This window comes from Mauremys mutica, chromosome 6 (genome assembly GCF_020497125.1).
Source record: "Mauremys mutica isolate MM-2020 ecotype Southern chromosome 6, ASM2049712v1, whole genome shotgun sequence".
NCBI classification, from domain to species: Eukaryota; Metazoa; Chordata; order Testudines; family Geoemydidae; genus Mauremys; species Mauremys mutica.
In genome coordinates this window covers 46,935,888-46,951,519 of record NC_059077.1, presented here as the reverse complement: position 1 = coordinate 46,951,519, position 15,632 = coordinate 46,935,888, and the positions used below count along the sequence as shown (strand labels likewise).

Genomic DNA, 15,632 nt, shown 5'->3' with positions numbered 1-15,632 from the left:
AGTACTAATCCAGTTTCTTCTGTCATGTGTGCCATGGTCCTCTTTGCTTAGAAGTGAGTTTATTTAACTTAGATTTATGTTGGGTTTCTTAAAGAAGACTTTGGGGGCTAGATCAAGGCAATCTAGGGCCTTAGGCACATCATGATTTGGAGGGGACCCTATGACCACCTCCCTCAGAGGCTTCTTTTTTGGTGTGGCCATTCCTCATGGCGTGCCCCCTTGCCCCCACCAGGAGTATGAGAGCAGAGAGACCTAGTCACCTTCCAGAGATGGGCCTCTCTCCTCATTCCCTGGAGATACTGGGTTGGCATCAGCAGGGTCCCCATCCTATGTTTGTTACTATTATTGCTGAGGCAACTCTTTGAGTGGATCAAGCCTGGTACTATTTTCTCTACTTGCCACAGAAGCCTCTCATCAGGTCCTGCTGGGGTACTGAGTCTTGGTGTTAACACTTTGGTGCTATTGTTTGTCTGTCTGCAGACTTGGGGAAACATTAGTGCATCCATTATATTAGGATCATGTGTTCATGCCTTTCTTTGTAACTATTAGATTGAAGGCAAGTTTCTAGCCCTAAACTTTAATTTAAAGAAGAACTCCAGGAGGCAATAGTATATAGTGCCTATGCTTTAATCCAGCCCTGATCATATCCATATAAAGTGTTAGAGAATCTGTGCAGTATTACGTACTTTCAGGTGAATATAAAGGAGCTTTAATTCCAATCACTGAATGGGATTGAGTGAACACACAGAAATGTGCACTTGCATGATCGCTTGCTTGATGATAGCAAGTACTGTTCCATATAAAATAATGGGATTAGAAGAGTCTTAATTTTCCCTCACAGAATCTCTTTGCGTTGGCTGGAGATGAGGAGCCTGAAGTACGCAAAAATGTGTGTCGGGCTTTGGTGATGCTGCTGGAAGTTCGAATGGATCGCCTGCTTCCTCATATGATTAGTATAGTTGAGGTAAATTTTGTTTCCTAAATTGCATGCACAAAAAATACTTTAAAGTAATAGTTATAACAGATAGTGTGTGGTGTAAGCTGTGTGTAATGCAACTTTCGCGTATTTATATCTTTCATTATTCTTGAAGGATAGGCTGTTTTTGGCAACTGTGAAAATATCTTCTGGTTGACTAGCTGATTTGTATATGTGACACTTGGTCCAAATGATATACTTTACTGACCTTAACTTAATTGAGGGGAGAATTCATTCCAAACTGAATTAAATAAGCAAAGAGTGTGTGTGTTTGGGGGGGGGGCGCATCTAAATGAATGGAGTGCTGGCGGATTAGTTCACATAGATAACTCTGGAAAAACGGAAGCCCTCCATAGATTAACAGTATCTGAACATTTTGTAAAAAGGTGTCTGGGGAGGAGACTCTGGCAGAACCAGGTCCGTCATTGGCATTGAGAGATTCACTGCCACCAGTGCAGCAACACTTTGTAAGAGCAACTGCCGCTTATGAACAACATTTTTCCCTGGGAACACTTTCCCTACCATGAATTCTCCACTTGCTAACAGCAACATAGCAGCTGCATAAGAGCCACTAGCCGTCACCCTCACCCCCCCAGCTAAAAGCTCTCCAGCACATCATCAGAGATCTACAATCTATCCTGAAAGATGATCCCTCACTCTCACAGATCCTGGGCGACAGACTAGTCCTCACTTACAGACAGCGCCCCAACCTGAAGCAAATACTCACCAGCAACAAAAACACTAACCGAGGAACCTATCCTTGCAACAAAGCCTGATGCCAACTCTGTCCACATATTTATTCAAATGACACCATCATAGGACCTAATCACATTAGCCACACTGTTAGGAGCTCGTTCACCTGCACATCTACAAATGTGATATATGCTATCGTGCCAGCAATGCCCCTCTGCCATGTACATTGGCCAAACCAAACAGTCTCTATGCAAAAGAATAAATGGACACAAATCTGACATCCAGAATCATAACATTCAAAAACCAGTAGGAGAACACTTAAACCTCTCTGGTCACTCAGTAACAGACTTAAAGATCACAATTTTGCAATAGAAAAGCTTCAGAAACAGACTCTGACGAGAAACTGCTGAGCTTGAATTAATATGCAAACTAGATACCATTAACTTGGGTCTGAGTAGAGACTGGGAATGGCTGGGTCATTACACACATTAAATCTGTTTCCCCACGTTAAGTATCCTCACACCTTGTCAGCTGTCTAAAATGGGCCATCTTGATTATCACTACAAAAGTTTTTTTTTCTCCTGCTGATAATACCTCATCTTAATTAATTAGCCTCTTACAGTTGGTATGGCTACTTCCACCTTTTCATGTTCTCTGTGTATATATATTTCTTACTATATGTTCCATTCTATGCGTCTGATGAAGTGGGCTGTAGCTCACGAAAGCTAATGCTCAAATAAATGTCTTAGTCTCTAAGGTGCCACAAGTACTCCTGTTCTTTTTGCGGATATAGACTAACACGGCTGCTACTCTGAAACGCGTCATTTTGTGACATTGTGACATCACAACCTCCTCTTAGCATCATTTTTTTGTGCGTGTGGCAAAAACAGACAAAATGCCAAGAAGTCTCACTGAAAGAAAAAGTACAGATTATCCCAGACTATCAAATTTCAGGGACTACTCAAAACCAACTCCCAGTCAAGCGGGAGTTACTCAAATCAGTTGTTTGCAGAATGTGGAAGGTTTTGGCTAAGTACGAAGATGGACAGTCGAATAGCTGATGTAAGCACGGGTCTGAAGGAAAAGCCCCTGATGTTGACCAGGCTCTCTTTATGTGGCTCAAGGAGAAGAGGGCACAGGGAGCACTGCTTACTGGACCCACAATCGAGGAAAAAACCCTTCAGCTTGCTGCTTCACTTGGATTGAATGATTTTAAGGCAAGTGACAATTGGTTTACCAGATGGAAGAAACTCTTAAATGTCTCTTACAGAAAAGAGCCTGGCAAAAAAAAAAAAAAGAAAAAAGAAAAAAAACAGTCAGCAGACAGACCAACAGCTGAGCAGTGGCAGTGTGAAAAAGTCCTCCCATTCTTGAAAATTTTTCTCTGGCTGATATCTACAATGCTGACAAAACAGGACGTTACCTGAGAGGGCTCTGCGACAAGACAAGTAGGAAAAAATTGAAACGCTAGAAGGAGAGAGAGCTTCAAAGGACAGGATAACTGCATATCTGTGCCAACATAGATGGTAGTGACAAACGCCTGCTGTTCATGATCAGGAAGTCAAAACAACCCACATGCTTTCCGAAAGATTTCAGTAAACTACCCCTCAGTTATCAGTTCAGCAAATGCCTGGATGACAGGTTTTCATCAACTGACTAAAAAAGGTGGGATTGTCCACTTCATGTGCAAAGCTGTAAGATCTGCCTCTTTCTGGATACTTGCTTCACAAACCCTATTGGTTCTCTCAAACATTCAGCTCAAATTCTTACCCCAACACTACATCTTTTGATTAAACATATATAGCTCGTGTGGTTATTGTTGCTCTTGATGTGGACCCCAGTGCAGATATTCAGACAGTCCTGAAAACTGTAAATTTACAGTTCGTGTTGCTGAGGCATGGCAAGATGTAAAGCTAACAAATTTCCAGCTGTTTCAGGAAAGGCAAATTTGTTGTGCCAGTGGAAGGTGTGCACATTGAAGATATTGAAGAGTTTGAAGACCCCTGAATGATGTTGCGCTTCCAATCAACATGGGAAAAAAGAGGACTTGATAGCTGCTGTGGCTGCGAATGAGGATTTGCTGAATGCTGCAGCTTCTGCAAGGCCTGAGAAACGAGCTTGTGTTGTCTAAACATATTGTAATCAAGAGTGAGGATGATTTTGATGAAGTTCCACCTCTGTCAAACTCCAGGCTGTTGAAGGCTTTGAACACATCAGCACTTTTCAGAGGAAGGGTCTACAGATCTCTCTGGGATGGTTGAATCCCATCTTCAAAACAAAATTGTGACTGAGAAGCAGAGCAAATTAACAGAATTCTTTTACACAAAATGAGCCTGTTTTATTCATTCTTAATTTAGAAGTTGATACTCTGTAAATAGAATATGCTTTTTGATGTGGAATTGTAATACTTTAGGTTGTTGTTTATTTGCTTAGTAGATGCCCTTATCCAGGACGACTTACAGTGCGTACAAAGTATTAGTTAAGTCTGAGTTCAAAAAATGTTTACAAGTAAGAGCAAGAGGTTGTGTTGTCATGGTTGATATTTGTTCTTAAACATAAAAATAAGTTTTATTTTGATAACATTAAGTCAATAAATACTGCTTTCTTGATACAATATGGTGGTAGGCTACAAATGCAAAATGGAGCACATGTTTAAAATGTATGGTATACTAATGTAATACTGTAGCAATAATAAACATACATCACATTGTTACAATTATAGATAGCTACATAAAACAGCTACAGTATATATTACACTGGTCTACAATTTTTGAGAAGTCATCTGCTTCAGAGATAAAATGTGCTATTTATTATGTATTTTGATGTGCTGAATTCAAATATGACAATTTAAAACAACTGATTGGCTACTGTTTCTAAGTTATGTAAGTTTTTACATTTTGTCTATGTATATTGTGTAGATAGTAGAGTTTTAATCATAAATTGTAAACCTAGGTCTTTTCATGTGTTTATGGTTGCTTTACATGATAATATTTCACCTGTCCTGTTTATGTAACACTTTAAAAATCAGCAAAAGGGTTATATAAATAAAATTTATTATGAAACAAAAGGCAAAAAACTATTATGTACATAGTTTAGTCCTATTCAGTGTCTACTCGGCGCTTCTTGGCTTGTCTCTTGTATTAATTAAATGGAGCATCTCTTGTCACTGTCCAGCGATCGTCTGCAAGCATTGATGGGCTCCATTTGCCCTGATAGCGTTTCTCCATTGTTGCAATGTCCTGGTGAAATCGCTTGCCGTGCTTGTCGCTCACTGCTCCGCAGTTCGGTGGAAAAAAATCTAGATGAGAGTGCAAAAAATGTATCTTTAGTGACATGTTGCAACCAAGGCTTTTGTATGCCTTGAGGAGGTTTTCCACCAACAACCTGTAGTTATCTGCCTTGTTGTTTCCGAGAAAATTTATTGCCTCTAACTGGAAGGCTTTCCATGCCGTCTTTTCCTTGCCACGCAGTGCATGGTCAAATGCATCATCTCGAAGAAGTTCACGAATCTGAGGACCAACAAAGACACCTTCCTTTATCTTAGCTTCACTTAACCTTGGAAATTTTCCACGGAGGTACTTGAAAGCTGCTTGTGTTTTGTCAGTGGCCTTGACAAAGTTCTTCATCAGACTCAGCTTGATGTGTAAGGGTGGTAACAAAATCTTCCTTGATTCAACAAGTGGTGGATGCTGAACACTTTTCCTCCCAGGCTCCAATGACTGTCGGAGTGGCCAATCTTTCTTGATGTAGTGGGAATCTCTTGCACGACTATCCCATTCGCAGAGAAAACAGCAGTACTTTGTGTATCCAGTCTGCATACCAAGCAAGAGAGCAACAACCTTCAAATTGCCACAAAGCTGCCACTGATGTTGGTCATAGTTTATGCACCTCAAAAGTTGTTTCATGTTGTCATAGGTTTCCTTCATATGGACTGCATGACCAGCTGGAATTGATGGCAAAACATTGCCATTATGCAGTAAAACAGCATTAAGACTCGTCATTGATTCATCGAAGAACAGTCTCCACTCATCTGGATCGTGAACGACGTTGAGGGCTGCCATCACACCATCGATGTTGTTGCAGGCTACAAGATCACCTTCCATGAAGAAGAATGGGACGAGATCCTTTTGATGGTCACGGAACATGGAAACCCTACCATCACCTGCCAGGAGATTCCACTGCTGTAGTCTGGAGCCCAACAGCTCTGCCTTACTCTTGGGTAGTTCCAAATCCCTGACAAGGTCATTCAGTTCACCTTGTGTTATGAGGTGTGGTTCAGAGGAGGAGGATGGGAGAAAATGTGGGTCCTGTGACATTTGATGGTTCAGGACCAGAAGTTTCATCCTCTTCCTCGTCTGACTCAAGTGAGAATGATTCTGGTGCATCAGGAACCGGCAGTCCTTCTCCGTGGGGTACTGGGTGTATAGCTGATGGAATGTTTGGATAATGCACAGTCCACTTTTTCTTCTTTGACACACCTTTCCCAACTGGAGGCACCATGCAGAAGTAACAATTGCTGGTATGATCTGTTGGCTCTCTCCAAATCATTGGCACTGCAAAAGGCATAGATTTCCTTTTCCTGTTCAACCACTGGCGAAGATTTGTTGCACAAGTGTTGCAGCATATGTGTGGGGCCCACCTCTTGTCCTGATCTCCAGTTTTGCAGCCAAAATAAAGGTGATAGGCTTTCTTAACCATAGTGGTTATATTGCGCTTTTGTGATGCAAAAGTCACTTCACCACAAACATAGCAGAAGTTATCTGCATTGTTCACACAAGTACGAGGCATCTCTGCTCACTTTGGCTAAACAGAAAAACTAGAGCCAATCAACAATTTTAAGCATCATTTTTGTTCTCAGTGACCCAGAATTAGTCAAGTTAGACTACATTTATTTCAGAAGCATTTTGGCTGTAGAGCAGTTTTTATCAGAAAAAGCAGGCTGCCTTTGGTCAGATGGTACCCCCCATAACAGCTGCTTAGGAGCAGCATAGCAGAAGAGTACTGATATGTTGTTACTGACGAACGTCTACTGTACTGAAAATGCCATATATGTTGATGAGGCCCCCAAGAGGAAGTCTACACATCGTAGGTCATGGTGTACTTTCTCCCTGTTATCAAGCAGAGATGCTTATTTGAGGTCTGATCAGTGCCACTGAGGCCCCATGGGGTTCTCCTACCAACTCATATTGGCCCATCAAGACTGGTATTGGTCCAGACAACAACCTGAGTCATCTGTACTATACAGTATGCTGCCCAGGGCCTTCTTAAGGATATTAGGGTCTGCCTTCATAAACATCAAGAAGCAGGTGGTCTTCAAGGAAGAGAGAGGGCTTCGTCCCCAGTGACATTCCTGGCCAGACCAGCCACACCAGACTATCAAGTAGATGATTCAGGGGCTGAGCAACATCAACATCCTTTCTTGCAGCCTAACAATCTTTCCTAGTCATTGCCCCATGAAGCTATATCCTTTGCATAGGTACTGGCAGCAGACAATGTTAAGTGTTCCAGGAGCTCCTGATGTGGATCGTCGAGACTCTGGAAATCGAGCATTGTCATCTCAGACATCCCATAAACTGTTCAACATCCTGTCAGCTTCTAGTCTAGCCAGGATCATCCTCCCCATTAACAAGGGACTGCTAGACCCAGCTAAAGCCCTGTAGCAGATGCCAGTCTCTATTAATACCAATTGTGACATGAGTCGTGAATAGTTGCGAGTTACCTCCTTTTGGGGTTTGAGTACTTCTGCACTTAGTCCAACCCAGGCTCCTTAGTCATATTGGCCATTGAAGAAAAATTTAGATAAAACAGAAGTGGCCCAAAAGACAACAGACCCCAGATGCCTCTATTTAGAAGGCAGTTGTACTTCTCAGTTTCTGTACAGCTGTACGTGACTTATTGCCAGGCCATGTTGGCTGAGTTTGCCTTTCTAACATGGGTCAGGGTGATGACCTTCCTCATGAAAGCAGAGAGGCGCATAAGGATATAATAAAGAGAGGCCGATTGGTGGGCAATGGACACCTGAAACCATGACCAAATCTGTCACCGCAGAGGCCATAATGTGTAGAACATTGTGCTCCAAGTATTGGGTATTCTGAGAGTTGCAGACCACAATTGAGGACTTTTCCTGTTAAGTAAGTGGACAGACTGCTTTACACTCACTGATGGACTCCAAAGCTACCTTGTGGTGTCTAGAGAGTCACACTTTTTCTGTCCCCAGCCACAGCTGAGACCTTGTACACAGTCTTATCATCCCGGACAAATGGAGTATCACACCAAAAAAGCACCTAAGATGCAACAGTGTTGCCAGCCTTCCTCTTCCTCAGCAATACTCACTGCTCCTTTGACATGACAGGAGAATTGACAAGACTTTGAAAAACCACATCAAACTCAGTCTTGAGAATGCCACCTTTGAAAGCTGCTTCTTCCATTCCATGGGTGTGGTTTTCCTTGACATGAGGTATTTGAGTGTTCAGTGGTCGTCCAGGGCTGTCCTATCCAGTTCTACTTTACCCCTTTCCTCTCCCTCTTCAGGGACCCTTCTTAAGAGAGCCCATTACAAAATGTGGAGGTCTTGTTCCTTTGCTTTGTCTTCCTCAGGAGTACTGGGGAAGAGGCTGCTTTTTCTGGCATTTCTTCATTCTGAAGAAGGGAAGTGGGGTGGTCTTTGTCCTATCCTAGACCTGATGAGACTGAACAAATACATGCCATCCTCAACATGCAACAGTTAACATAGCCTCTTTCTCCAAGCTCAAGACTGGCTCTCAGCTTTCTGTTTTCAGGATATATATTTCCCCATATTCAGCCATTCACCGAGCCCACAGAAAGTATCCGCAATTCATAGTGGGGCCCAACCATTACCAATACAGGGCTCTGCCCTTTGGACTTTTAATGGCTCCTAAAATATTCTGGCTGGCAGTAGTGATAGTGCATTTAAGGAAACAGGACATCTGTCTACCCATACTTGGATGACTGGCTGATACCAGCACTAGACAAATGGCCTTAAAGAGCCTTTCCTTGTGAACTGTGATAAACCAGTAGCTGAAAGCCCATGCTGTAGCATATGTGGGGCAGTTGGACCAAGTATTCCACCATCTGTGCAGCTCTCTTACAACCAAATGAGATTGTTGCATGCAGTTTAGCTGTAGAGCAAAGGTTACTGGTTGAGTTAGCTCTATTAAAATGGTTTAGGAGTCTTGGCATGGCATGTCCTTACCATAACGACACCACATGGCTGTAATTCGTAAAGTCAAAATAACTGAGAATATGAAAACTGTATGGTAACTGACCACAAATCCAGTAATTGAACCTGGTGATCATTCTGAACAAAGAGCTCTCAACCATGCTTGTAGCTGTTTCCAATGCTTCACACTGACTCAACAGACATAAGCTTCAGAGTAACAATTCTGAAATCTTAGTGTGTGTGTGTGTGTCTGTCTCTCTCTCTCACACACTCACAGATGATAGTTTATAGGATTTTTGATTCTAGATAGACAAGAGACTGCCTGCCAGAGGACGGGTTCTGATATCTTCAGTTAGCGGTAAACTACCTACAGGTGGTACATGTGTACCTGGGACTCTTTGGCTATATGTCAGTGAGCAGGTATAAGATGTTGCTTGCCACATCTCATTATTGGACCTCACAGCTGTGACTGAGGTCCATATGTTCCTCATCCAGACATGTGCATCGCAGTCCCACTTCAAATTCTACAGTAGCTCACTTGGTTGCTAGACCTAGTAAACTTGAGAGGAGGGGCAGAATTCTCAGCCCCTTCCCTGGGGATGACACTTGTTAGACACATTAGGATCTGACTGTGACACCCTCAGATGCAGGGCATGTGGACTCAGGATGACTTGGCCCTCACATTTGGGACATTCATGTGTATTCATCCGTCTAGCCTGTATAGAGTTCCTGCCTATTTTTTCAGAACTCCACAGTGCAATTCCTGGTGGACATTGTTTTTGGCCAAGTTCTTGATCATCCTCTTTCTGACACAGTCTTCAAGTTCTGGAAATGGTGCCATCAACATGGGGTGACCCCATTGGTGCTCCCCATCTCCCAGGATTCAGCTATATAACCTAGCAGGCTTCCTGAGCAGAAATGTGGTAACCACCCGCAAATGGTCACTGTTGAAGTCCATCCTAGACCCAGTACTCATGGAAGTGGGACTCCCATCGTAGACTTAGTCACCACAGAGGACAATAAGTATGGATCTCTACCAGACACCTTCCTCCTTCAGTGGTCTTGATGACTTCGATTTGCTTTCCCTCCAGTTTCCTTGATCCCCAGAATATTATCCAAGATCAGATGGAACAAGAAGTTGATCATGATACTCCCATACTGGCTGAGACAATTTTGGCTGTTGGAGCTATTACAAGTGTTCAGGAGGCCTTCCATATATCTTCTGGCCAACACAGAGATAAAATCTCAAACCTCTGTCAGATACTGTACCAAGAGCCACAGTTGTTGCACCTTACTGCTTGGATATTTGCTGACTGAGCAACGCTGATGTAGACTGTTCCCTACAAGTTCAGAAAATGTTTATATAAAGCAGGAAACCTTCCACCAGGAAGATGTACATATCAGAACAACAAAACTTCTCCATGTGGGTAACCTAGAATAGTATTGACCCAATGGAGGTCCTGATACTGAAGGTGTTGGACTATCATGCTCCTGAATCACATGGCATTAGCATTTAACTCCCTTAAGGTTCATCTTGCCACAGTATCTGTGTCACACTCCAATACATTTGTACTTTGGTCTTCTGATACCCTGTGACATCAAAATTCCTCCAACAGCCTACTTTTACTCACCCTGCTGCCAGGGACCTGTCTTCCATGTGGGGCTTTGATACCCTCCTTCTAGAGCCTGTGGAGCTTCTCTTGGGATTGCTCTTGGAATGTGAAGTACACTACTTTACTTTTCATGTGGCCATTACCTCAGCATAGAAGTCAATGAGCTCCAAACTCTTATGATCTGGCTGCCTTCACATTGTCCATGTGGAAGGATGTGTGAGAGAAAACCACACCCCACCCTAGGTGGAATTCTGAAACCACCTCGACCCAGTCCATCACAGTACCAGTCTTCTCTCCTGGCGTCAAGTGCTGCTACGTGAAGAAGCTGAATTCTTTGGATGCTTTCAGACCTTGCCCTATACCTTTATGGTACTGTATCTTTCAGGTGCTCTTGTCTCCTCTCTGACCATATTTGCTGAAACACAAGGTCATACCATCTCACTGAAGATAATTTCAAAGTTAATCACTTTCAAAGTGCCTCCAGACTAAATAGTAGTAGATACCTATCTTGTGCCCCTAGAGAACATTTATCCAAATGTGTGGATCCACATGGGCAATGCTCAAAGGAGAAAATGTGACTTTGCAAAATTGTGAACAGTGAGATGACTTTATGTAGGGTGCTTATTGATGATAGACAGCAGCAACATAAAAATCAAACTTGCATTTGCATCCGAAAGCTATAAAATATATGCGACCATCATGATCCCTTCAGATTGAGGGTTCTGTAATTGTGGTCTGGCTGCCAAAGAAGTTCTTGACTTGAGTCCTAAGTCTTGTTCTGAGTACACTATTATTTCTGTGAAACAGTTTTTTTGGGGGGCCTCAGTTGCAAGTAGTGGTGTGTAATACCTTCATTTATCTCATAGCACGGTAGGGCCAGTATGGCTGCTGCAACACCAATTTATTCTATTGCTATGAAATAGTCTTCATTCACATTTCTTTACAGCGCGTGCACATGGGCGCACAGCTGTGTCTTGTCTTTTAAAATACTTGTTGATTATAACATTGGTAATTTTCTCTTTGAGGATGGATTTTTGTTATGCTCTCCACAGAGTCCAATTCACTTCCCAGGGCCTAGTTCTTGAGATGTTCTTTAGGCTATGTCTCTGGCCAGCTAATTCTTCTCATTTCCTTGGCTCCAAACTGGACTCAAGCTCTGGCTCCTTAACCAATTGCCACCTAGCTCAGTGTAGGGAGCATGTACTGTGATCCAAGTAACTCCCACTTGTGGAGAAAACTGGAGCGCAAGAGACAGTGGCAAGGAGAATCAAAACAAAATGTCAGGTACCTGGCTATGGCAAATCGGCAGAGGCCTTTTTCTTTTGGAAAAAAATTCAAATTACATAACTACAGTTGTATTCAGATCCCTGACTGTTGACATCATCTTAGAGCTGTAGTTTCAAATTGTGTGTAGACCAAGGCAGAGAATGGCATTGGTTTACTCAGCATTCACATTTTGAAGATCATCATTGCAACTGAAGGGCTAAAAACAGATTTGTTTTAATGAAAGCTCAGATTCTGGAGCACAGTTCTGTGGAAAGAGCATAACATCCATGGCAAGTTCTGTAGCTGTGGAATGCGCAGGACGCTCGTGATGTACTCCCTTCTGCTCATGTGTTGGAGGTGGACTGTGGCATACTGAAGCAATTGGAATTTTTTTTTAAAGGCCTTACTTATTCCAGGTATATGGTATGGTAAACAAGTGGATTTTCTTGTTTTTTCTAAATTGGAACATGGTTTCACGTATAAGGACCAGCATGAAAGGATGCAAAGATTGTAGAACTTAAAGGAGTCTTGAGGGAAAGGTTTGAATGAACATAGCACTTCTGCATTACAAGTGGTATAGCAATGGTATGAACAGTATGCAAGAAGTGATGTCTTTTGGCTTAAAGCAATTATTATGGAGTATTAAGCTTTATAGGACCCTCATTGATTTGAGACATGGTCTTTCGAAGCTCTTGCTGGCAATAAGATTATCATTTTCACTATTTATCTTCACTGTATTCACTCTGTTACGTACTATGGGATTTGATCATATTATTTTAAAAGTATTTCATGCTTCTTAGTTAAGATTATGAAAGGAAGTAGGGATTTTAAGTAATATGAAAACACCTGCATCTATACATTTGTGGAGCTGCACCTTCCAGTTGCTGGTGGAGGAGAGATTTCTCTTCTCTCCCCTCCAAACCCAAAAAGGGGAGGGTCGAGCTGTTAAAAATTCCGAAATGTTTGGCTCAAGCCTCAGGTTTAGCAAGCATTGAAAGGTGACTGACAGCTGAAGGACTTAACACTGTACATGGCTTAAGAATTTTAAGTACAGGCTACAGTCAAAGTGGCAGTCTGTTGCAGCTGTATATACTATCCAAAAAGGCACCTTTTTAAAAAAAAAATAAAAAAATTTTTTTGATCATTTGTAATGGCAGACTGCAATTGTAAACTACTAACACATGTAGTAATTTAACTTAGAATTCTATCAGTGTCCAAAGGAACCTAAGTGAATAAAGTAATGATTTATCTCCGTGTTGTGTAGTACATGCTTCAGAGGACCCAGGACCAAGATGAAAACGTGGCTTTGGAGGCGTGCGAGTTTTGGCTGACTTTGGCTGAGCAGCCAATTTGTAAAGATGTACTATGTCGACATCTTACGAAGTAAGTTAACTTTCAAACAAGCAGAGTGAAGCATATTCTATTGAGAAACTAAGGATTGTAAATTAGTCCTCTCGTTCTTGAATTCTGACTTAAATCTGTCCTGTAAAATAGTTTACGAAGTGCTTAGGAGAAATTCCAGATATCATCTAGTGGTTCTAGTTGCTTGTGTTTTTGTGTAGTCTACAAATGATGAATTCAAGTACTGAAAGCTGTTTTGTATGTAGAGATGGAAGTAGTTGGGCGAATAAATGTCCACATGATTGGACATGCCTCTGTACAAAGAACAGGGTGTGTTGATTTTTAAAACACTTGAGGTTTTTTAAAAAAAAAAAAATGTAAATCAGATTGAGGCTCTGCAAAAGCTACGTACAATTTTTATTTAAACTTTAGTGTTTTTTGTTTTGTTTTTAAGAAAAAGCATTTATAACTTAGTTCATTTGTAAATTTTAAAATGCCACAGTTGGTAGAGTATCTTATTAGAATCTCACAAAACACAGGCGAAAAACAAAATACTGAAATTTAAGGTTCTGATCTGGCAATTGCTTCAGCAGTATTTAATCACATGAAGAGACCCACTGATTTCCTTAGAGTTAAGCATATGCATAAATGTTGCATGATCAGGGGCTAAAATTGTAACTTTATTAAACTTTTTTCCTAGTGGAATGAAATTAGTCACTTAAATAAAATTCTTTCAGTGTTAGTAGTGAAATATTTACACTTCCAATATATTAATAAAGTGGTTGTGAAATTTTTATACACACAGGGCTAAAATTTTCGAAAAGTTAGATGTTCTTGAAAATACAGGTTTAGAAGCCTAAGTGACTTCAGAGCACAAATCCTGATGGAGTATAGCCTGGCCAAAGCTTTTTAAAAATCTATCTATTTATTTATTTTAATTTTGGAAATTCCATATAAAGGAAGCTTGGTCTAGGCTGCAAATATTGCATCAGCTGTCTTCCTGTCACTTTTTGGGGGGGAGGTGAAGAGGGGTTGTTCTCACGCTAATTAGTGAGGCTTCCTTTTTCGTTATAGATGAGCACTTTAAATGTGAGAATTCTTAGTAGACAGAAATTTTATGTTAAAGAAGACATTTGGCTAAGTATTAGGAAACTAATAAAAAAAAAGTCCAAAACATCTACTTTACTTTCTTCCCACTCTATATTCCTAAATTACTAAACAAACTAGCAATGTGTATGTGAACTGACTTTTTTTAAATGTTAAGGTCTGTTTTAAAAATCTTTTAAATAAGAGTTCTGTTAACTCAAAAGTTTTTTATCCAGTCTGCTAAAGAACATTGGTTTAACCATTGCATTTTGAAGTACTTTTGTTTTTCTTGTCTTCACATCACTTCTATGTTTTTGAGTGCATCTTAAAGTGTTGATGGTTAATACTGACTTTTTTAAAGTTGCAATGCAAATGTAGGCTTGATTCAGATAATACATTCAGTAGCTGTAAACGGTGAATACAAAGTTGTTTGTTTTTAACTACAAATTTACTTTTAACATTTGGGTCTTCAGCACTTTGTTGTGCACTTCAGCATTTTGTTCAGCAGTTAGCCCTCTTTATAAGAGGAAAATTTGAGAAAATAATTCTATCAGGATTTTCAAATCCTAGAGCTATAATAAAAAGTTAAACTGTGGGCAAGGTTGGTGTACTATTTCCTTAGACAAGCCTAGAAAACTATGTGAAAACTCCGCTAATTCTGTCTGTGAAATGAACTAATTACTGTGGTGCCTAGCAACCTTTCCTACCTTCGCTCCTCAAAGGCTTTTTTTTTTTTCTGTAATATTACTTACTATATAGCTTCAGGTACTCATCAACATACCATGGTAATGATGTTCAAGGAATGCTGGTACATACCTAAACACCAATTTGTTTATGTATTTTTCTCTGTTAAACTGATTTGGATTTATTTGGGTAGGGGAAGCTATTACTAGCACGATTTTAATTTGTTGTGAAGGTGGTGTGCTAATAGGAAGCCTGTATATTAAGGCTGGCATTCATTTTCAGTCACAAAGCATATATAGGGACTGATTCTCCCATTGATTCACATTCAATTCACATTGACTTCAACAATAGTCAGATCTAGCGTGTACTATTTTTATGGATAGGGTTGCTAATTGGTTTGATTTTACAATTTACTTGAAGAAACTTGCTAGAGAGAAGTCATATCCATACACTTAAAAGGAGATTTTTGGCAAAGCTGTGATCAATAAGCATTCATGAAGTTCTTCAAGTAGTGTCAATATGGGTGCTCCACTTCAGGATCTGCGTACGCCCGATTGAAGATTTGCCTCATTAGTATCCGCAGAGCTGGTCCTATGCCCTAGATATCCTTGTGATCTGGGGTGGGGTGGGACAGACCCACCACCACTCTAGTTCCTCCTTAATGGCCTGTGGCCTGAGATGGCATGTTGTGTTGTCCCTAGCCATGCAGCTTGCTACCTCTTTTTTGGTCTCTTATTCTTTTATTTAATTTTTCTGTTATTTAACACAGTTTGTGCTTTTTGGGGGGTGGGTT

At 40.9% G+C, this 15,632-nt stretch overlaps 1 protein-coding gene across 4 annotated transcripts in view; it reads left to right on the top strand.

Annotated features, from left to right (window-relative positions):
* TNPO1 (transportin 1) overlaps positions 1-15,632 on the top strand; it is a 172,799-nt gene that overhangs the window by 79,928 nt on the left and 77,239 nt on the right. For all 4 annotated transcript variants that reach the window (XM_045020832.1, XM_045020830.1, XM_045020834.1 and 1 more), the window contains exons 8-9: positions 842-964; positions 12,993-13,111. In XM_045020832.1, coding sequence (XP_044876767.1) covers positions 842-964; positions 12,993-13,111 — 242 coding nt within the window. The remainder of the gene's footprint in view (positions 1-841; positions 965-12,992; positions 13,112-15,632) is intronic.